At 46.0% G+C, this 22012-nt stretch overlaps 2 protein-coding genes across 4 annotated transcripts in view; one reads left to right on the forward strand and one right to left on the reverse strand.

Moving 5' to 3' along the window:
* Positions 1–539: 539 nt before the first annotated feature.
* IAH1 (isoamyl acetate hydrolyzing esterase 1 (putative)) lies at positions 540–8169 on the forward strand. Its single transcript, XM_080916969.1, has 6 exons — positions 540–892; positions 1739–1791; positions 2261–2409; positions 3397–3558; positions 4931–5052; positions 7840–8169. Exons 1-6 carry the CDS (start codon positions 812–814, stop codon positions 8020–8022), a joined length of 750 nt encoding a protein of 249 aa, XP_080773095.1. The 5' UTR covers positions 540–811; the 3' UTR covers positions 8023–8169.
* Positions 8170–8310: 141 nt separating this feature from the next.
* ADAM17 (ADAM metallopeptidase domain 17) overlaps positions 8311–22012 on the reverse strand; it is a 46921-nt gene continuing 33219 nt past the window's right edge. For all 3 annotated transcript variants that reach the window (XM_080916946.1, XM_080916947.1, XM_080916948.1), the window contains 9 exons: positions 20344–20496; positions 17568–17767; positions 16195–16298; positions 15874–16008; positions 13942–14072; positions 13023–13101; positions 12119–12207; positions 10530–10580; positions 8311–10133 (listed from right to left, as the gene is read on the reverse strand). In XM_080916946.1, coding sequence (XP_080773072.1) covers positions 9783–10133; positions 10530–10580; positions 12119–12207; positions 13023–13101; positions 13942–14072; positions 15874–16008; positions 16195–16298; positions 17568–17767; positions 20344–20496 — 1293 coding nt within the window. In that variant the 3' untranslated portion in view covers positions 8311–9782. The remainder of the gene's footprint in view (positions 10134–10529; positions 10581–12118; positions 12208–13022; positions 13102–13941; positions 14073–15873; positions 16009–16194; positions 16299–17567; positions 17768–20343; positions 20497–22012) is intronic.

Genomic DNA, 22012 nt, shown 5'->3' on the forward strand with positions numbered 1-22012 from the left:
AAAATTGAATTGCTACAGTAGAGCCTCTGGAGGAAGGGCAGCCCAGCCCCTGGGCTGGATAGTCCAGGGTTGGAGGCAGGGTATACCAGGTAGGGACTGAAGGATGTGAGAGAACCTGGAGGCCAGGTTTGCTATCGGTATGTAAAATGCACTTCGGTCCCTTGTAGGAATTGCTGCCTTTCTCAAGGGACTGCCTCACCTTCAGAGCACACTATCGAGCCAAAGACTACTCGCCCCTGTAGTCTGTCTTGTCTACTCTACTCTTAGGTGTGTGAATACACTCCCATGCTTTGCTAACAGTGTAAGTTAAAATGAAATTTCTATAAAAACAACCATGTTCCCATGTTTTTGGCCTATACCAAAAGCCTAAGCCCCCCCCCCCCCATATCATACAAAATTGATTACATAAAGCTAAACATTTCGTTTTAATTGCGGGGGGGGGCATGCTGTGGAAGTCAGGCGGTCTGCAGTGAGGGTCCTTGGACACCTCTGGCTTTTAAAGCTATGTCTGTCCTTACTGAGCCCATCAAGACCAGTAACCAAGGAGAGGACGTCCACCCACCGGGGCGTAGCCAGTGTTAGACAAGTGCTCCTAAAAAAACAGAAGTCTCCAGGACACCACAGCTATCTCCCGTCTCTGGGATTGGGGTGAGCGGGTCAAGGGAGCCCTAGTCTACGGACTCGGCCTGCAGCAGGAGACCAGAGAGCTAAACCGGTTGGTCCCGAGCTAGCTCCGCCCACTGTTAGCTCCGCCCACGGCGCGAGGACCCTTCACATCCGGCGTAGGCTTGCGGGTTCAGACCTGGCCACCATGTCGCTGTGTGAGCGAGCGGCCAGCGGGAGCTCCCTGCTCTGGCCTCGCGTGTTGCTCTTCGGGGACTCCATCACGCAGGTACCCGCCGCACCCTCGGCTGCGTCCGCGCGAGTCTGGCAGGCCAGGCGCGGTTCCTCTCGTGCTCTGCGGGCCGGGCACCTTCGCGAGCCGGTGCGGACGCCAGGCTGCCCTCCCGAGTCTGGGGCTTCTCAGCTGGACCTTGGATGGCCCGGTGCACGGGAGCTCAAAGGGCTCACGTTCGCTGCCTTGGGTTCTTACCCAAGCCACTTTGAACCGGCTAGTTCAGTCCTCGCTTCCTCCTGCGACTTAGGTCCAAGTGGTTTTTAAAAACAATGCGTTCAACAGTATGAAAAAGTAATCCCATCTGAGAACATTTAACTCTCAACTAAGGAAATTCTTCAAGATGCCTTTCTTCAGGAAGATTTTTTTAAAAAGTTTCTCTACGGTTTACTCACATACTCGGGCACAGCTTTCCCTAGTAATTGGCAACTTGAGTTTCAGATATCAGGCACTAAGGTTTTGTCCAGGTGGGCGTGATGCTGCTGGAGGGGGTTGCCTTGACTGTCGAGGAACTCAATAGAGCACAGGCTTCCTTAGTTTTCAGTTATGAAGAAATGGGATAACGTCATCTAACTCAACACAGTTAAGTTTGCTCCTGTTCAGATAACAAAAGTCTCAAATGTTAAGGCGCAGTAACATGTTAATGAGTGACTCCCATCCACTGATGAAGAAATTTCCAGAGAGTTACCAAGTAACGCCACAGTGACTCCCAAAATACCTTCCCAAGAGAGGAAGGCAAAAAGCCTGGGGGTGTCAAAACGGAAGTTCACATCTGATGGGCCAGGCCACACACCTTTGCCTTTGTGTATAGCCCTGTGAATAGTAACTGGCCTTTTTCTTCAGTTTTCTTTCCAGCAGGGTGGATGGGGCACGCTGCTGGCTGACAGACTGGTCAGGTAAGAACAGTTCCTAGATTGTACTTGGCTGCTTTCTTATAGTGGCTTATCTGTTAGCCCTTTTCCTCCTGGGCACATGTTAAAAGGAAGGAACACAAGGCAAGCACCCGGGTTCAACAAAATCAAGTTTGCCACCGCTTGAGATCCGGCAGCACTTGTGTTGTCCGGTCTCTGCCCTCCCTGTAGTCTTCCAAACCACTCAGTTTGTGCCTGGTAGAGGGTTCCTAGCATGCCATACTTGCTTGGTTTAACATCTATCAGAATGTTCATTTTAGATGTACCCTGAGTCACCACTAGAATGTCTAGAATTAGCCCCTTGTATGGAATTCATATCTCACTGAGGGACATGAGGCAGCTGGGCAGGGTGTGGGCTTTCTCATGAAGTCCGCAGAGCAGTTACTATGGACGGTTCCCAGGACTAGAAACAGCCCTTTGCTCATAACCTGTCTTTTTAACCAATTTATTTCAGAAAGTGTGACGTTCTGAATCGTGGATTTTCAGGTTACAACACCAGATGGGCCAAGATTATCCTTCCAAGACTGATCAGGAAAGGGGCCGCTGTGGAAACCCCGGTGGCAGTCACCATTTTCTTTGGTGCCAATGACTCTACTCTCAAAGGTAAGGACATCTCTAGATCATTCTTGGCTTCCCTGGACAAATACATGTTTCTAGACTTTTCCTCCCTGACTGCTTCTGTATCTCCCAGAAAAGCTTTCCAGAGAACTTTGCGTTCCTGGGGCTCTGTGTGGGTTTCTCTGTGCTCTGACATTTTCCACATGACCAACCCATTGACTCACCTCAAAGTACTTTTCTTATTTGTCCCTGCCCTCTGATGTCCTCAGCTGACACAGTTTTGTTTGTGGGGCATGCAGCCTCTGGTGAGAAAAAGTGTCCTTTTTTGTTAGGTTTTTGGTTTTTTTTGAGACTAGACCTCCTATAGCCCAGGCAGGCCTCAAACTCACTAGGTAGGTAGCTAAGGCTGGTTGGTCCTTCTGCTTCTACTGGGAGATAGGTGCATGACACACAACCTGGCCTATTTCTAGTTTTGTTTTTTGTTTTGTGCTAGCCAGCCTTCGAAGCCTGAGCTGTGACCTGTACAAATAGGGTAAAGAGGAGGGGGTCTTTTCTTTGTCTTGGAACTCAACAGTTCCTCAGTGACACTGCACATTTGCAAAAATACATTCCTGCCTGGGAGTGGCTGTCCATACTCAGGCCAGCCTGAGCCAAAATTAAGAGCTTGTCTCAAAATACAAAGGCCTGGGAATGGCACACAGTGGGTCGAGTGCTTGCCTAGCGTATTCAGGTACCTTCCCAGTGTGACATAAAACTAAAGCTGACTGTGAGTGAGCAGGGAGGGCAGGGCTAGGACAAGAGGATCTCTGTGAGTTCCAGGCCAGTTCCTGGTCTACATAGCAAGTTCCAAGCTATCTGGACTATATAGTGAGACCCTGTCTTGGCTGTATAGTGAATGTAGAATCTGTCTGGACTATTTGAAACTATCTCAAAAAGAAAAAAGGTATTTAAAAAAGAAACGAGACTATATTCATCATATTTGTCGTTGTTTCTAATAAACTGTTGAGACTGAGATATGCATGTCGTGAACAGATGAGAACCCCAAGCAGCATGTCCCCTTGGATGAGTACAGTGCGAATTTGAGGGACATGGTGCAGTACCTGAGGTCTGTGGACATCCCCAAGGAGCGAGTCATTCTTATCACACCACCCCCGCTCTGCGAAGCGGCCTGGGAGAAGGAATGCATCCTGAAGGGTGAGTAGTACAACACGGCCTATCAAAGCTGAATGTGGGCGCCCAGGGCTTCCACACGAGGGAGGGACCTGTCCACTTCCCATCAAGTCACAGTCACGTCTTGTTCTCCTAATGTCTCCTAATGTTGAGACCCTTTAGTACAGTCATGTTGTGATGACTGCCCAACCATAAAATTATTTCACTGCTACTTCATAACTGTGATTTTGCTACTGTTAACAAATCGCAGTGTAAACATTTTTGGATATAGAAGTTTGCCGAAGGGGTTGTGACCCACTGGTTGAGAACTGCTAGACTATTTGGGGGCAAATTTTTGACCTAAGTCAGGGTTGAGGTTCTGGTTATAAGACAGGAGGGCATTGATGACCTAGAACCTGCTGTCTGGATTTGCCAGACACCAAGACGCATACACAGCCCACTGCCAGCTGAAGCAGCTGGGCAGCCAGGTGCACACACGTAGCCCTCACCTGCAGCTGAGAGCTCTGCAGATGGCCCTTCTCCAGCTGCCAGCTGGAGCAGTGTGGTGGTAAAGTCCTTCCACTTTCCTTCCATGTACACGTCCTGTCCCTTCAGCACGGCAGCCCTCACGCTGACACACTTGACTGGGAAGGTGTGCTGAGAACTTTATCCAAACTGCTGGAAACTGGAGGACAGGTTTGACTGGTACACTTAATGGCTTTTCAGCACAGGTCTGCTGCCAAAACTGGGGAAGAGTCGTTCTTTGCCTCATACAGAGCAGGTCAACTTGGTTCCTGCTATACCCCAAATCCCTTCCCTAGCCTCTCCCAGAGATGAGAGATTTCCCCAGCCGGGCTTCCCCCACCCACCGGGTAATCTGCACCGGTAGACGAGGAGATAGGCAGCACGCACTTGGTTAAATCCATCCATTTGTACTGCATTAATGGGATAGGATGGCTGTCGCATAGACTAGAAAAGCCTCGGAATGGTTGAGCATGTTGTTCACAGCCCTGTAATAGTAGGCTCAGGAAATGACTGTAGTCTCCTGCAGCCTTTGCCCGCATTACTGTATTAGCTGTTGGCGCATGTTGACACTGGAGGTCTCAGTGGTAGTGTGTGTCTCTCATGATCTTGATATTTCTTTCTAGCCATGCCCTTCCGTGCCCTTTACCCAACTCACTGGGATCTACACTCTAGCTGCTCAGCCTCTGTACCCTGACCCTGGTGCCTTAGGAGCCTCTGGCTGCTCCAGCAGGCTGTTCCTCCCCATTGTGCACTTCCTACACTGTGTCAAGCAGTACCACTGTGGCAGCCCCCACACTGGCTTCGGTGGCACTTAGAAACTGAGCACTCAGTGTAGCCTTCAAAAGGACCAGCACTAAGTTTGCCACTGACCCTCTGCAGTTTTCACCTACAGGTTGCAAATTAAACCGCCTGAACTCAGCTGTAGGCGAATATGCTAATGCGTGCTTGCAAGTAGCCAGAGACTGTGGGACTGATGTCCTTGACCTGTGGACCCTGATGCAGAAGGACAACCAGGTACCATGGTTTTCTCAGCACTCTCAGGGTTGTTGGGATCACACAGGTACACAAGATGCGTACAGCTTTCCCAGAATAGCTCATTAGACCGAATGGTGGTGCATGTCTGTAGTCCCAAAACTTGTGAGCTGAGGGTATAAGGATCAGGAGTTCAAGGCTAGCCCTAGCTGCATAGGATGTTTGTGCCCAGCCTGGCATATAAAACCGTATCAAGAGACATGAATGTTAGCCATACTTTTCACCAGGAAAACTGGGCAGACAAAAGGTCCAGAGGAGCCGAAGCAGCTAATACACCCAGAACCTTAGCTACGGATTAGAGTACTGTAGAGTACTGTAAATGCCTTAAGTTTGGATATATAAAAGCAGGGCAGAGTTCATATAAAAGTGATGTATAATCACTGACAAATCTACTGCTAGAGTGTCATTCTAGTTGAATTATTTTGTCTTAAAGCTGGAAAACATGTATGTATATATGTATATACATGTTTTCAGTATATATGTGTGTATATACACACACACATGGAGAAAGCTACTTGTCATATGAAGGGCAGCAGCCCAGGAGAGCAGCCGGACAGTTGTGTGGTCACACATACACTGACAAAGGCTGCAGCCATCCACACTAGGCCCAAAGCTTGAAGCAGGAGTCCTGAGCAGTGATGACAGACCTCTGATAGAGAGCCCTCCAGTCGTGTGACATCAGACACGGCTGTAGTGACGGGGTGAGGACTGTTCTGCAGCACGAGGCAGAATCAGACACATCTGCTTCTCAGGCTCACATGTCCCAGGCTGGCCTGGAACCTGCTGTGTAGTTGAGGATGGCCTTGGATTCCTCAATGTCCCGTCCCACCTTGCCCCTGCAGGTGGAGTGCTGTGCACCACCACACTATTTGTGGGTGTTGGGGACTGAGTATGTGCTAAGCAAACCCTGCTGACTGGGCCCTGTCCCCAGGCCTACTTTTAACTCCAAGGTTAAATGCTCCCATGTCCTGTGGGAGCAAATGCAAGTTACTTATTGTGGATGCGGAGACCCAGGTAGGGAGCTGAGGGAGGAGGTGGTATCTGAAATGCTTGGGGAAAGGAGGACCCACTCTACCCCAATTCACAGTTTGGTTTTGCCATATACACAAAAGCACAACTCGATCCACAATCACTAAACCAGAAGATAATTCTCCCCTTCCCGATTCTAAACCCATCCCCTCCTCCATGGACCAGGAAGGGTATGACATTTGACAGTTTGTCTGTAAAGAAGGACATGGCACTGCTTCCTTACTGGAAGAATGTAGCAGGCAAAGCCTGGTTTAGCACTGGACCATCAGAGCATCTTCTACCACCGCACCCAGTCTTACTCAGTTGTCAAGGTTAACAGATTCTAGAGAACTTAGAATCTAGAAGATTCCCTAGAAGGGAATCCTTCCTTACAGATCACTAATCAAGAACCATCTACCCTGAGATTCCACCTCACACCAGTCAGATTGGCCAAGATCCAAAACTCAGATGACAACAGATGCTGGCGAGGTTGTGGAGAAAGAGGAACACTTCTCCACTGTTGGTGGGGTTGTAAAACTGGTACAGCCACTCTGGAAATCAGTCTGGCGATTCCTCAGAAAAATGGACATAGTCCTACCTGAAGATCCAGCTATTCCACGTCTGGGCATTTACCCCAGAGACACTCCAACATACAACAAAGATGCATGCACCACAATGTTCATTGCAGCTCTGTTTATAATAGCCAGAAGCTGGAAAAAACCCAGATGTCCTTCAGTAGATGAATGGATGCAAAAATTGTGGTACATTTACACAATGTAATTTACTCAGCTATCAGAAACAATGACTTTATGAAATTCTTAAGAAACTGGATGCTTCTAGAGAATAGCATCCTGAGTGAGGTAACCCAGTCACAAAAGAACAGACATAATATGCAGTCACTGATAATGGGATACTAACCCCAGAAAGCTCTGAACACCCCAAAAACAATTCACAGACTATGTGAAGTTCAACAACAACAAAAAAGAATATATTTTAATTAAAATAGAACTGTATCACATCCCCCTTTCCTCCCTACACCCCCTCCTAGTTTCTCTCCTATCCCCTCAAATTAATAGCCTCTTTTCCTATATTATTGTTACATATATACATGTGTATGTATATATACCCACAAATACTTAATTACAACCTTAAATGTATTCGTATACTTTTATGCAAAAATGCTGAAAATTTGTACATTTATCTTTGTTTTTTAAAATAAAAAAATAGATAAAAAAGAAGAACCATCTAGATGGGAAAGACCACTAGAACTGTAATTCTCAGCCTGTGAACAGTGTCATAGGGATTAGGCAAGTGCAGATTCCTCCTAGTCAGAATGGGCCTCTGAGTAAACCCTGGGTTTAGATAGAGGAGTGATGGCCTCAAGCAGCCTTCCTATTCAGGTCCAAGTTCCTATCACCCAACACTTGCCCACGCACTAAGGGGAGGACATCATAGAACCCTGAGCCCTCCTAACACTAGTCAGTCACAGGCACTTGTTAAGCCTCCCTCTGATAACATGTCATGACTCAGGAAGATCAGAATGACATCCTAGTTCAGACACATGACAAGCCATGATTTTGAGAGCTCGGGTCTGTTAGACACAGGAGGACAGGGCAGCAAAGGCCTTGTACTCCAAGCACCTGTGTATAAGCACACTGAGGCCTCTGGTCCCATCTGGTACACAAAACACAAGAGCTGCTGAGTGCTTCCAGCCAGCCTAAGGAGGGGCACAAGACACTAACATTACTCCTCTCCCTACAGGACTTCTCACGCTACTTATCAGATGGCCTGCATTTATCACCGATGGGGAATGAGTTTCTGTTCTTACACCTCTGGCCACTGCTGGACAAGAAGGTCTCCTCTCTGCCATGGCTACTTCCTTACTGGAAGGATGTGGAGGAGGCAAAGCCTGAGCTGAGTCTGCTGGGTGACGGAGACCATTAGCCTGGGAAACGTTCCCAAGAACAAGCGGCTCATGTCACTCACGGATACCGCCTCAAGCTGGTAATCACAAAATTCCATGAACATGTGCACAACTCTGTTAATAATTCACAAACATTAAGCAATTGATTAAATGGTTTCTTAACTTGTGTTCACGATTATTGATCAAGAAACCCTACTAACTTATTTTTCAGGGAAATGTTATATACAGTATTTATTGACTGAAAGTATCATCAATGCCACAGCTACAGAATGTACCCTGAGCATCTTATTCATTCTGTACATGGCAAAAAAAAATAATACAATTAAGACAATTTTGGTTTAAAAAGTCAAAATTTTATAAAAATGGTTTTCTTATAGTCTGCCTTTTCATTCACACATACACCCACACACCCCACTCACCTTACAGCAAATCCTCAAAGTGTAACTAAAATATAAGACTATCATGACTAGTAAAAAGAGCAAATACCACAAGGTATATGTTCAAGTATTAGTGTAACAGACATCCTCAGGAGAGACAAGGCACAGATTTGGTTAACTCAGAGTTTACAAGTTATCTTGGTTAAAATGTATCGGCTGGTGAGCACATTGCAATTCTTAGAAGAAAAAAGCTTTTATAAGTAGGACTTATAGAAATCAGAATTCAAGCTAATGGTATTTATTCCTCACACAATAAGTACAAAGCATCTAGGGTCCTGACGCACCAAAGCCAGAGGTCACGAGAGTCTACTTGCTGAGACTGAAGATCAGTTCTTCCAGGGCTGGGCCCCGGACGGCAGCACCACTCCCCTACCCACAACCCCTCTTCCTAGCCAGCTCAGTACATCCCAGCCTGTCCAGAAGTGATTCTGGTAAGAGTGCCTGCTTACCAGTCCAGCTCATATTGTACTATAGGTTTTGTGGATATTGCAACTTCTTACAGCACTTGGCTTTTTAAAATTTTTATGCATGTGAGTGTCTTGACTGCATGTTTGTCTGCACCAATTCATGCCTTGTGTCCTAGAGTCAGAAGATGTCATCTCACCTGGAATTGGAGTTACAGAGAGTTAAGAGCCACCATGTGGGTACTGGGAATGAAACCAAGTTCTCTTAACTGTGAGGCCAACTCTCCAGCCCAATATTGATTTTTTTTTTTTTTTTAAAGACAAACAATGTTAGAGATATGTGAAGACACTTTTCTAAAACGGAGAAACTGCCCAGTGAACCTGGGGCTGAACAGTTAATAGGCCATCTTGAAGTTCATGTAGCTGTTTCTATAGACTGTTCCAGAAGCTAGAGTCTTCATCTTGGAAGATTCCATCTACAAAGAGTTCAGTGCCAAGACAGGTTGCATTTGAAGACAACTTGTGTACAAGCAGGTTTCTCTTGCTCCTCTTTTACCTGAAGGTTACAAAAAATCCCCACAAAGTATGTCTGTGTTCCAGTTATCCTCACTGCTAAGTGCCTCACTGTAGTCATGCCCTTACAGAAAACAGACTGAAGACTTAAGTCAGCACTGTCACCAGGATCTTGATCCAGCCTTATCTTCCGCTTTTGCACCACAGGTCAAAGGAGATTTTAGATTATAAAAGAAAAACCCAAACCTGAAAGCCTTAAATAAGCCAAATTTACCTCACCTCTTCATAGGGCCTACATACACAGGATGCCTCATGAAGCATGTGCTAAGTTGCTTTCCTGATTCTCGGATCATTACAATCTATGATGTAGGTCAGCTCTATAGAACATCTGCAGGTATATGTCCTAGAGAAGGACACGGCTCTCCACTAGCACTCTGTCTCTTTGCTGTCAACTCGGCTCTGACGCTGCAGCTTGAATGAGGCCGCCTTTTCGCTCCGGGTGACTGGGTGGTCTGTGAGGTCCTCAAAGGACTTGGCAGCTGCACTGCTGTTGGGGAAGGGGTCCTTCTCAAAGCCATCATCATCTACATGTGAGTCTGTGCTGGGGTCTTCCTGGATGGTGTCCATTCTCTGGTGGTCCAGTTTTGGAGCTGCAGATACTGGCGGCAGCATGGCAGCCGGCTGCAGGACCTGCAGACGACCTGGAGTCTGGGGTGCAGGGAAGGGCTTGATAATGCGGACAGATGCCGAATCCATGCTGCTCAGCATCTCAATGTTCTGGAAAGGACGGGGAGAAATGAATCGAAGCTCATTACACTCTATAAGCTCAGCCACAGTAACACTGGGCTGTGCTCATGCTAAACCTAGTGCTAGGCAAGGTGCGAGCTCCCACCTGAGCAGGAGCTGCAGTGCTCTGACAACTTGTACACAAGAATCCAGTGCTGAGAGGCTAAGTCACCACCTGTGGTTATGGGAAACCAGGTTCCTCTCTGCTAGCTTCCCTCCCACACGACTAAGTCAAGTGGGCCACAGGCATTCTTGGGATCAGCCATATCCAGGCAGATCCTTTTAACTTCCACCAGCCCAGGAGGGAGGAGCTCTCGCTGAAGCCTTTGTTAATGTGGCTGAAGAACAGTTGTGGAGACTGTTCTGTTGTTTTACATGTGTACTTACACTGGGGTGAAACAGAGACAGGGATTCATACTGCTTGTCCAGTTTCTTATCCTAGAAAGCACAGGAAGTAAAAATGTCATTCTTATAAAATTAAAGGGAACCCAACTCTCACATGGTGAGTGCTTCCTGCTCACTACTCCTAAGGTTGAGTGAACTTGGACCTCAACTGCAGAGACGGCAGGATGTGACTCAGCACTGCAGCACTTGCCCAACTCACTTGAGCCTTGGGTCTGTCCGCCACCCCTCCAGCACTGCCAAGAAGAAACCCAAGGGACAGAGGTTCACTAGCTGAGAACACATTGATGCAGACACACACACACACACACACTACAGCAGCAGTGACTTGATATGAAAAGAAGGGTCTATGCGTAGGTTCAGCTCATGTCCACGCTTGCTCATGCACTGGGACAGTGCTGTACTGCAGGCAAAGGTGACAATTACAGCATCCCTGGGTCCTGACCTCACCATCCCACAGACACTGCATTTCTGGAGGAACTGATCTTAATCCTCATGTTGTGTCTATGCAGGAGGCGGAATGCTAACTGACAAAGGGAAAGGCAACACCAAGAACTGGGCCACACTGAATGCCTGGTGCCATGAAGGCATTCTGTGGCTAGAGACAAACCAGTCAGTGGCTTTGCTCTGAAATCAAGGATCAGCTTCATGGTCCATATGTACACATTCAATGTACACAACATCCACCCAACTCTGGCAGAAGCACTCAGGAGGGATGGTTCTGATGTCCTCATCTTCTAAAGCACAAGTGCCCAGAGCCTCCCTACCATGGGACAGAAGCCAGGAGGGCACCGTGACAGCTTCAGAGACCCTTTATCTGTAAGGTACCCACCCCTCACACACAGTAAAGTTTTAAAACTCTGAAAGTTTATAAAGATATGAACACTGTACACAATGTTAACAATCTACACAGTACATGGGGAATGTCTTAGAAATGTTGACACTTGTTCCTCTGTAACGAAGTCAGCCTAAAAGTGCTCTTGCTGAGAGACTTTACAAGTCACAAGCCCCAAGCAAGTCCAGCTAAACACTCTCCTGTGTTTAAAACATAAAGTTCCAAAATAAATAATTAAATAGCAAAATGCACATACAGAAATACTTTTAAAGCCTTCATTATGTTAGTTTGCATGTGAGTGTGCCATGGCCTACAAGCTGGGACGTGCATGGGGACAAGGGAGGACACCTTCGGGGAATCCATCCTCTCCTTCCACCACTTCAGTCCTAAGAAAAGAACTCAGGCAGTCGCTGTTACAGTGGGTGTCTACTGGCTATTGTGAGACAGAGCCTCCTGTGCCAAGGCTGCTCGATACGTACCTGAGCGCAGCTTTGAGCTCCTGGTCCTCCTGCCTCTGTTTCCTGAGTGCTAGGAGGAACACAGTCCTGTGCAAGCTAGGGACACCCTCTACCAGCTGAGCTAAGTGCCCAGCTGCCATTCTGTTCAGATCATCATGGGCTTCAGGAGAAGCTATCTTGAACACTGAGAATAGCACTGGCAACTTTTTTGTCAGTGTTTCAATTTGAAGTTGCTCGGTATTTTTGTAAAATGACTGACCATGTAAACTTTGGTGACTTACCACACAGTGGACAAGAATGCTGAACGGAATCCAAAGTATCAAGGAGAAAACCAGAACAGACCCAACAATGTTGTCTGCCAGAAACTTCCCTGTGAATAATCCAAACAGTAAAGGTCTCAACCACATTTCACAAGATCACTACAAAACACTCTTGAGTATCATGGCCAGGCTGTGCATGGAGATGAAGAGACTAGAGAGTAATGCTCACTTCCTGTGTGGACTGTCCCAGCAGACCAAGCACAGCATGCTTAGGAAGGCACTGTTTTGACTGCCTGAAAATTGTTTTTACAGCTAAACTCAATGGGGGTTTGCCTTCTGTAAATCTGAGAGCCACTGGTAAATAACTGAGATTAACCAGAGTCAAGGGACTACACAATGTTGAGGTGGACCACTTTCCTCTGAAAACTCATGTATGTAAGATGCACAGGAATGGACCTGTAATGAAGTCTTAGACAACAGAGTTGTTTAAAAATTGTTAACCGGTTTTTAAAATTGTTTTGTTTATATTCCAAATGTTGCCTCCCCTCTCAGTTCCCCCTCCTCTCTTGGTTCCCCACCCTTAACTTCCCTTTTTCTGTGTTCTGCATACACATATGTCTGTACCAAGTGAATGCAGTGCCCTTAGAGGCCAGAAACAAATGCTGGATTCCCTAAGGCTGGTGTTATGGGTAATTATGAGCCACCATGTGGGTGCTAGGAATTGAACCCAGGTCCTGTGGAAGGATAACCAATGCTCTTGACTTTAGCTATCTCTCCAGTCCCCATCAGAACTATTTCATAACAAGGGTGGGGAACACTTCATTCTTGTGCTGCAGGATCACAGCGCAAACCCTGAAACCATACCCACATCACCATGGGAATCAGCTCAGATCTTGGTAAATAATCCAGGAAATATTTCACTTACCCAAAGTGTTGATGCTCAGCTGGTCAATGAAATCCCAAAATCGCTCAATTACATCCTGTACTCGTTTCTCACATTTGCCCTATAGAGAGAAAAGATGCTTCACTATCCCCAACAGCATGTTTAGAACTAATGCAATCTCAGAAAAACAACAGGCATGTCAACAACTCTGTTTAGTGGTCTACCTGGACACAGGATGGTAATTCTGATATGAAGATACCCAGGAAAGGAGGTCCACTCTTTAACACTTTCACAATCCGTCCCTTAAAAACTGTCTGGTGGGGCTAGGTGTGTTCAGACAGGTGTCCTGTATATCTCAAAACTGGGCTTATCTGTCTGTTTCGTAATGGCCAAGAATACAGGATTGTATTGTCACACCCAGCACAGAAGTACATTTTTAGAATGACCAGGACAAAACTCAAGAAAACTATAACCCTAGGAATACCTTGCTCAGAATGACAGCAATTATATACACTGTGGACAGGAAGGGCGCTTTATCATATTAAATACTTGATTTTGCAAACAAAGGCAATCCAAACACAAACGCTACCTTTTAACCTTTCTAACCAGTGCTTGCTTTGAGGATGTACAGGGACTGCACAAGATGAAGTAGACAGGTGTCAGAGGAAGAAGACCTGGGGAGGAAGCTTACTTTTTGTCGTTTATTTTTTGAGATCAGATCTCACTAGCAACCCTGTCTGACCTGAAGTTCTGTGACAGCAGGCTGGGGCAGGGCTGTGTGGTAGGTAGTCTTTACTGGTTTCAGACACATGGAGAATGGACACAGACTGTGAAACTGTTGAAGCTGTGATTCTGAGGGCGGCACAGAGTGAGCAAGAAAGAACAAGGCTGTTCAGGTAGCCCAAGTCAGACCTTGTGCCTCTCTACAGATGCCTAAGTTCACAATAGGAGAGATACTTACATTCATGTCACAAAACCCAACTGTACAGGGCTTTCCTTTCCTCAAAAATAAGTTCTTTTGTTCTGCAGTCACGTAGGGCACACAGGGGCCAGAAAGGTTCCTGCAGCACACTTTGCACGAGTTGTCAGTGTCTGAAAGAGAAGCATGCCAGCTGACATGGAGTCCTCACCACAGGCTTCCTCAACATCTGGTTTGACCTCACTCCCAGATGTTAAAAACTGATACTATCCAGGGCTGAGGGTTCCACGCAGCGTGCCTGCATGGGGTATATGATGGCTTGGTTCCAGGTTCAGCACCACAAAAAGAAGATGGCCTAACGCTCCCAAACCAATATTCCTCAGGTCTTCAGATTAAACAACTATTAGCTGGGCGTGGTAGCACACACTTTTAATTCCAGCACTTGGGGATCAGAGATAGGCAGATCTCTATGATTACAAGGATGGTCTGGCCTACATAGTGAGTTCCAGGACAACCAAGGCACAAACTGAGATCCTGTCTCAGACACAGAAAACAAGGATTATCAACAGCAAACTGATAGATTAAGCCAAAGTATACTCCCCGTCTAACCTGCCTAATGTTCTTCATATGAGCCCTCTGGCCCAACATTATCACCCTGCCAGCTTCCATGCCTGACTTCTCAGTGTGAAGTCTGGCCTGGGCCACTGCAGGTGTGCAGAACTGTCTCCTGTGGTGTGAAACACAGTACCTGCCAGTAAGAAGAGCACCACAGCCTGGACTGGATAGCACTTCCCCAGAAGGAGCTCTCACACCATCTGAGGTAAAAGTCAGCCGTTGGCACCAGATGTGCAGACACTCAGAATTAAAACTTTCCCCTCCAGTGTAACTTGGGATAGTCTGAATTTGCTCTAGGAGGAAGCTAAGTTTACCTTCAGAAAAAAAGTCAAGTAGAACACAGAGCAAGCCAAATGTTTTTCATTACATTATCAGAGGCTTACTGTGACCTAGACTTTGTCTTTCCAAGGCACTGCAAGCCTGTGTCATTCACTCAGTCATTTACTGGCAGCTGTGTTGTCTTTGCTGCTCAATCACAGGTTCATGCATGCGTGCTAGGCAGATGCTTCCCTGCTGAACTGTACCCAGCACTTGCTGTTCTTACAGGGATCCATCCAGAGGTTTAACACTGATGTCTCTCTCTATACAGAAGAGAGAGCAGCCAGCAATCCACCAGCTCCACGGTGGAGTGGGGATGTGGAACGGAAATCTGGAGTGGAGCCAGGCCCCGAATGTCCTCAAGCCTCCCTTCAGACCTAGAGATTCCAAAAATAAGAGCATGGGAACTCAGGGAAAACTGAGGCTAGCTATAAAAGGCTGCTTTCCCAGGCTGCCCCAGCAGGATGACAGGGTGGCAGACACGGATGGCATCATCAAAATTCCCACCCAGAGAGCAAAGTGGGTAAAGGCACTGGCTGCCAAGCTTGAAAACCTGAGTTTGATTCCTGAGATCTACATGTTACTCGGTAAGAACTGACTCTCCTCAAGTGGTCCTTTGACTATATGTGCATGGAGGAAGGTCCATATGTAGGAATGCACGCACATATGTGTGCACATGAGCATACACACAAATGTAGTTTTGGAAATCCAATCTACAGGAAATGGCTTTGGTAATTCAAAGTGTTTTCTTCATATTGCTTTTATGCTTTACACTATGTGTGAGGAGGATGAGGACATCCTCCTCCTCAATGCCTCTGCATGTGTCCATGGAGCCTGTCTGCCACATGTCTGAAATGGAGTAGGAAATGAGTTCACAAGGTGGTGGGGAACAAGGATCTGGACACAGGCTCTGTCTCCAAACACTAGCTTGCCTTGCTGCCTTCCTCATCCCTTGCTTGGTTCTTCCCACTCTTGATGAGCGGCAGCAAGCAACAGACAAAAGTATGTGTTATGCAGCTGCAGGACTTAGAAACTACTCACCAGCACATGCACAGGACTCCAGCTCCTGCTCCCTCTTGCAGAAAGGGATGCATTTCCCAGCCTTGCACTTGCCAAGGTCCAAGCACACAGTGTCATCTTCAGCATCTCCAGGTGGGGGGCACTCACTGCTATTTCCTGGAGGCAAACACCAATTAAAACTCAGTCCAGGGCACAACAGTTCCCACACATTACTTCTCATAAGAATTTGGACCCAGCAAACAGCAAAGCCTCAAGGGCTGCTTTCACTTGAAGGAAGCTTGACCTTAGTTTTAAATACATGTTCACATGCCACAGGACACCAGAGAAGCAATGGAAACATACCTGTGCAGTAAGATACTCCTTTGCAAGTAGCATTAATAGCCTCCTGGCACTTCTTCTGGGCCGTCTCAAACTGACAATTTTTACAGCAAGGACTGTTCCTATCACTATGAAGAAAAGACAAACACCATTCAATTCCAATGACAGCCCAACATCAAACTCTATGGTTGTGTTAGTGACCTGAACACTGAAGACCCTAAGCCCAAGCCACTACTGCAGTCTGACTCCTCTGAAGTTATCTGCACCGTGTGTGTGTGTGTGTGTGTCCGTCCCTTAATGTGACAAGTAAGTAAACAGCAATCACCTTAATAGTAGCCTGGCATTCTTTACTTTCATTAACTAGTTAAGAGAAAGGCCAGACAGTGATGCTCACGCCTTTAACCCCTGCACTCAGAAGCAGAGGCAGGTAGGTCTCTGAGCCAGAGGCCACCCTGGTCTACAGAGTGAGTTCCAGGATAGCCAGGGCTACAAAGGGAAAGACTTGGGGGTATGGGGAGATGTGCCAGTGGGTAAAAAAACAAAGCAGCCTGGGTCCCACACCACTCCCAACAGAATCTACAAGTTAGAAGGTACAATGTATAGATGACTTATTCACCACTATTAGGGTACTTTAAAAAAAATGGAAATGTAGGTATCTTATAATTTGGAATTTGCTTCTTATCATTAAACACCACCTCCATATTATTCTAGTATATGGGTACACAATAACAATTTGTATTCTAAATGCACTACCTTTGATTATTCTAATATTTTGCTACTGTAATAGATGGAGCCATGAGTCAGCTTGTTAAATCAACTTTGTTTATTTTAAAAAGATTTTGGGTTTTCCATATAGAGTTTCACTGTGTAGCCTTGGCTGGCCTGGAGCTCACTTTGTACACCAGGCTGGATTCCAACTCACAAAGATCTGCTTCCCTCTTGCCTTTCAAAAACTCAGATTAAAGCACGGCCCACCAAGTCTGGCTTTTAAAAGATTTTTTAAAAACTCCAATGAGGCAGCGAGTAAAGACAGTCGTGCCACCAAGCCTGATTCTGAATAAAAATAAATCTTAAAAAAGGGGGGGGCCACACTGACTGCTCTTCCAGAGGTCCTGAGTTCAATTCCCAGTAACCACATGGTGACTCACGACCAAATGTAATGGGATCCATTGCCCTCTTCTGGTGTGTCTGAAGAAAGTGACAGTGTATTCATATAAATAAATAAATCTTTTTTTAAAAAAAAATCTTAAAGCACTAAGGAGGCAGAGGTAGATGGATCTCTAAGTTCCAGAGAAAGTTGCAAGTCAGCTAAATTGCCTGCATTTGCAATCTCCTGACTCTCCTGTTATCTGGACCCTCATTATCCCAATCCCCTGGCTCTGTGGAACACCTCTCACCTGCACTGTACACCTGGCTTCAGTGTGCAGTCACTATTGCAGCAGGTGTCGTTGTTCAGGTACATGATCCCGGGGTCACACTCTTCTCCTTCATCCACCCTGGAGTTACCACACACCTTGTTGCTGCGCTCCTGGAAGCACTCTTGAGCCTTACTTTCGATGGTCTTATAGATGGACTGTTTACTGCAGTTTGAAAACATCTTAGAAGAAAAAGAGGGCCATGAGAGTAGAAAGAACCAGATGAAATGCATTCCCAGGTGGTGCTACTCTACAAACCCTGACTGTAAAACCCCCACCAATGCCACTGAGCTATGTCAAGCAGACACCTGCAAACGCCACAGTAAGAAATTACTGAAATAGAGTAAGAAAGAAAACACCAATTATTAGACTTTGACTTACTGAGTGGTTCACTTAAAGCACTGCTTCTACCACCTACTGCCAAGCATGACCTCGCTTGCTGTCTGGAAGAGAACGACCTGGAGGGATGGCTGAAAGAATGGGCTGTGTAGACTGCCACCTACGCTTCTGTAAATCTTGCTTGCTTGCCCAGCCCACCCTGTGCTTTTAGAACAGTGGTTCTCAACCTGTGGGTTGTAACTTCTTTCAAACATCCTACATATTATTGATTCATAACTAGCAAAATTATAGTTATGAAGCTGCAATGAAAATAAGTTTATGGCTGGGGCCACCACACCATGAGGACTGTATGAAAGGACTGCACCATTAGGAATGTTGAGAACATTTGACTAGAATATAAAATGAAGAATTCAAACTGAACCCAGAGTAGAAACCTTCCAGGAGCTATCTGGCTTTGCTCCACCACTGCCAAAGTACTCATTTCAGAAAGATAGTCAATACAAAATGGCTAGGGTGTTTAATTTTTTTTTTTTTTAAGACAAGGATCTTAAAATAGCCTGACTTCTGTCCTGGAACTCTCTAGAACAGATTTGCCTTGAACTCAAGATCCACCGCCTCTGCCTCTCGGATACTGGGGTTAAAGGAGTGCACCTCTGTGTCCCACAGGTCAGCATGGTTAGAGTAACCTTAGATAAGGACCTAAACCACCACAGCCAGCAAGCATACCTCATCATTAGCAGTTACACTCTCAAACAATGGGTCTCTAGGAACTAGACCCTGCTGAGCACATTGTGGCCAATCTGTCACTGGCATTCTGACCACTGTCTCTAAATCCTAGTCGTCCCTTTATACCTTCGTCTACAGCCTTGCTTCCTTTCAGTGTCCTTCTCTAGGAGACCACAGCCCTCAGCATCCCTCCCTTTTCTTCCCACTAATATCAGTGTCCACAGCTCATGTAGCACCATAGGGTGGCAGCTTATTTGTCCATCTAGTAGCAAACAGAGCTATGTGTCCATGTGTCCAGGTGAAATGAAAGAACCACCTTTAATTAATAATAACCATCTTTAATTTCTAAATCCTATAGTCCTTTTCACCTAGTTAAAAAATGTTTAAGAAACTCATGAACTGGGCATGGTATTATACAATTAATCCCAGCACTCAGGACACAGAGGCAGGAAGACTTCTGTGAATTCAAGCCTGAGCTACACAGCAAGTTCCAGGACAGTCAGGACTATGTAGAAACCCTGTATCAAAAAAAAGAAAAAAGAAAAAAAAAAAAAAAAAAGAAGAAAAGAAAAAAATAAAGAAAACAAAACAAAACAAAAAAGACAGAAAGAAGGAAACAGAGGGAGGGAGGAATTTATGAAGGGTTTCTGCAGGTAAAAGGACCCGGCTGCCAAACCTGATGACCTGAGCACAATCCCCAGATCAAAGAAAAGACCCCGAAAAGCTGTCCTCTGAGCTCCACACATGTCATAGCATACACATGACCCCCACAAATAAATAAAATAGAAATAGAATTAAGATAGAAGACAAATAAAAAAACAGAAGATGAACAGTATTTTTTCCTAAGGGGAGATACCAGTTGGAAAACTAAACTGTTAGGAGAAAATGTGTACTAAATGTGATGGATGCAGGGCAAAACCAACTGTGCTTCACTGACAGCTCAGCATCCCCCAAAAAAACCAGTTCTACCCACGCTCCACTCCCACTAGCAGGTTCTCACAGGCCACGGGGATTTCCACAGAAGAGGAAGTAGCATCATGTGCTTTCCCTTGAGCAGAGTGCACAAAATTAAACAGTCCCCCAAGCTGGCAGTGCCCTTGTAACAGAACAATCCAGTACAGAAGCCACATGAGACTTTCTTCATTGGGTGTTTTAGTCTATTGCACAAGTGTCTAAGCATGCAGTAAACAGAAAACAGTCTCACTGAGGCTCTCGCCCCTCACCAGCTTCCTCTCAGCTTCAAGGTTTTCTTGTCCATTTTTATTGTTTGTTTTTAACAGTTTTATTAAGGCACACTTCATCCCTAGTGCACAGGGGAAGGAGGAAGAGGAAGGGCACTAGGAGGAAGGGCGGTGACGGCACACTGTAAAGTACTACTAAATTAAATGAGGGACAACTGTAAATAAACCTGTCAAGGTCATTTTTAAGGCTGAGCCAAGCACCTTCAAAATAGGACTTGGCCAAAATCACTACTGTACTTGTCATAAGGAACCCAGCTTCTATGTGATTAACAGAACTGTCCAAATGACAGCTGTGAGGACCCTTAAGATGGAACCATACACCAGGTTCCTACTGTATGTGACAGTTCCACCTCTGAGGAAACACCTAGGGATGGATACTTTCCCGAGCCCCATTTCTGTTAACATTGCATAGCCTTCTTCCCTACCACTAAACACAAGCAAAACACACATACCTTATTATTCTCATGGTCACCACTCACAGCTATAGGATACATAACATACTTTCCGCCTTGGTCCTCATTTGGGGCACATTCTGCTAGCCCATCAGGATCATGTTCTGCTCCAAAATTGTGTCCCAATTCATGAGTTGTAACCAGGTCAGCTTCCTTAAGAATCAGGCAAAGAAAGTATGTAATCAACAGCCATTTTTGCCAGTTGGGCCCCTGCTACATTTTTCATATCAAATGGAAGTAGAATTATTCCCATAAGCAGTTCATACCCATATCCACCTATCATACACACCCCACATAAAAAACTTTTTACACTCATGGGAGGGTGTGGCACAGTAAACGAGGTCAGAGTTGTTTTGTATAGTATCTACCTGTTAAGCCATCTCCCTGACCCCAATAAATACAATTTGGGGGTGGGGTGGAATATGACTCAGTGTTTAGAGTGTCTACTGCACTTACAACCACCTGTAACTCTAGTTCCAGAAGATCAAAAACTGTAGGTTGATGTCCAGGAGATACATGACTGGACAGTAGAGTGGGGCGGGGACAAGGTTTTCGTAAGGCGGGAGAGAAGGAGAAAGGAGATTAAAGAAGCAGCAGCATGGAGGCAGACGCAGACGTTCCTCTCTGCGCATCTCTATACTGGTACAGGTTGTTATGAATATTTATAAGGAATGGAATTGTACAGGCTGATCTGACTTTTCTAGGTGGGCAAATTATACCCTACCAATTGGATCAGAGTATTTTGGTGTGTTCTTTGAAGTGGTGACTTAATTGAGATCAAAAGAGGGTGTAGTGGCAGGACACACAAAGCCCTCCTCGGAGTTGGGATGTGTGTGTGCCAGGCATGGCAACAACACGCTAAGGGAAAGTGAGTGAAAACAGCATGCTGGGGTGGTCATGGACCACTCGGGTCAGAAGCAGCCAGGGTGGCAGAGTGGACCGCATGGTAGAGAAAAAGACCAGGCACCTGGCTCCACACTGAAGCGGCTCCTGAGTGAGACCGCACAGGACCGGTAGAAGCAGATTTTTAATATTTTTATTTTTAATATTTACTGCAACTAAAAATGAAGGTTCCTCTTTAACCATGAATTCATACGGGCACATATGTACATATATAAACAATATATTCATTTAGTTAAAAAACAAAAAGGGGGCTGGAGCGGTGGCTCAGTGGTTAAGAGCACTGACTACTCTTCCAGAGGCCCTCAAGAGTCAACATACCAGTGTACCATATACTAATTTTTTCTATCAATACATACCCTCCCCATTATAACTATACTTGGTTTTTTGAAACAAGGTCTCTACATAGATAGTCCTGGCTGTCATGGAACTCACTCTGCAGACCAGGCTGACCTCAAACTCAAAGAGACCCGCCTGCCTCTGTCTCCAGAGTGCTCAGATCAAAGTGTGCATCATCATGCCCAGCTCTGTCTATTTCTAAAGTGCCCCAATTCTATACTGGACAACAACACAGTCAGTAAAAACGGGTGCCTTCCTGCCCTGGTGCTATGGGCATTCATGTTGCCGACTAGCATCCCGGGAGGCATAACCAGTACCAATGGGTGAGGCTTGTAGAAAAGCTGTGGTAGAAGGACAGCCTACAGTAGCTCTAGTCTCTTTTCCTCCTTTCCTTAACAGAGCCGAGGCTGCAGCATGAGGACATGTTTAC

Source organism: Micromys minutus (genome assembly GCF_963924665.1).
Source record: "Micromys minutus genome assembly, chromosome: 1".
NCBI classification, from domain to species: domain Eukaryota; kingdom Metazoa; phylum Chordata; class Mammalia; order Rodentia; family Muridae; genus Micromys; species Micromys minutus.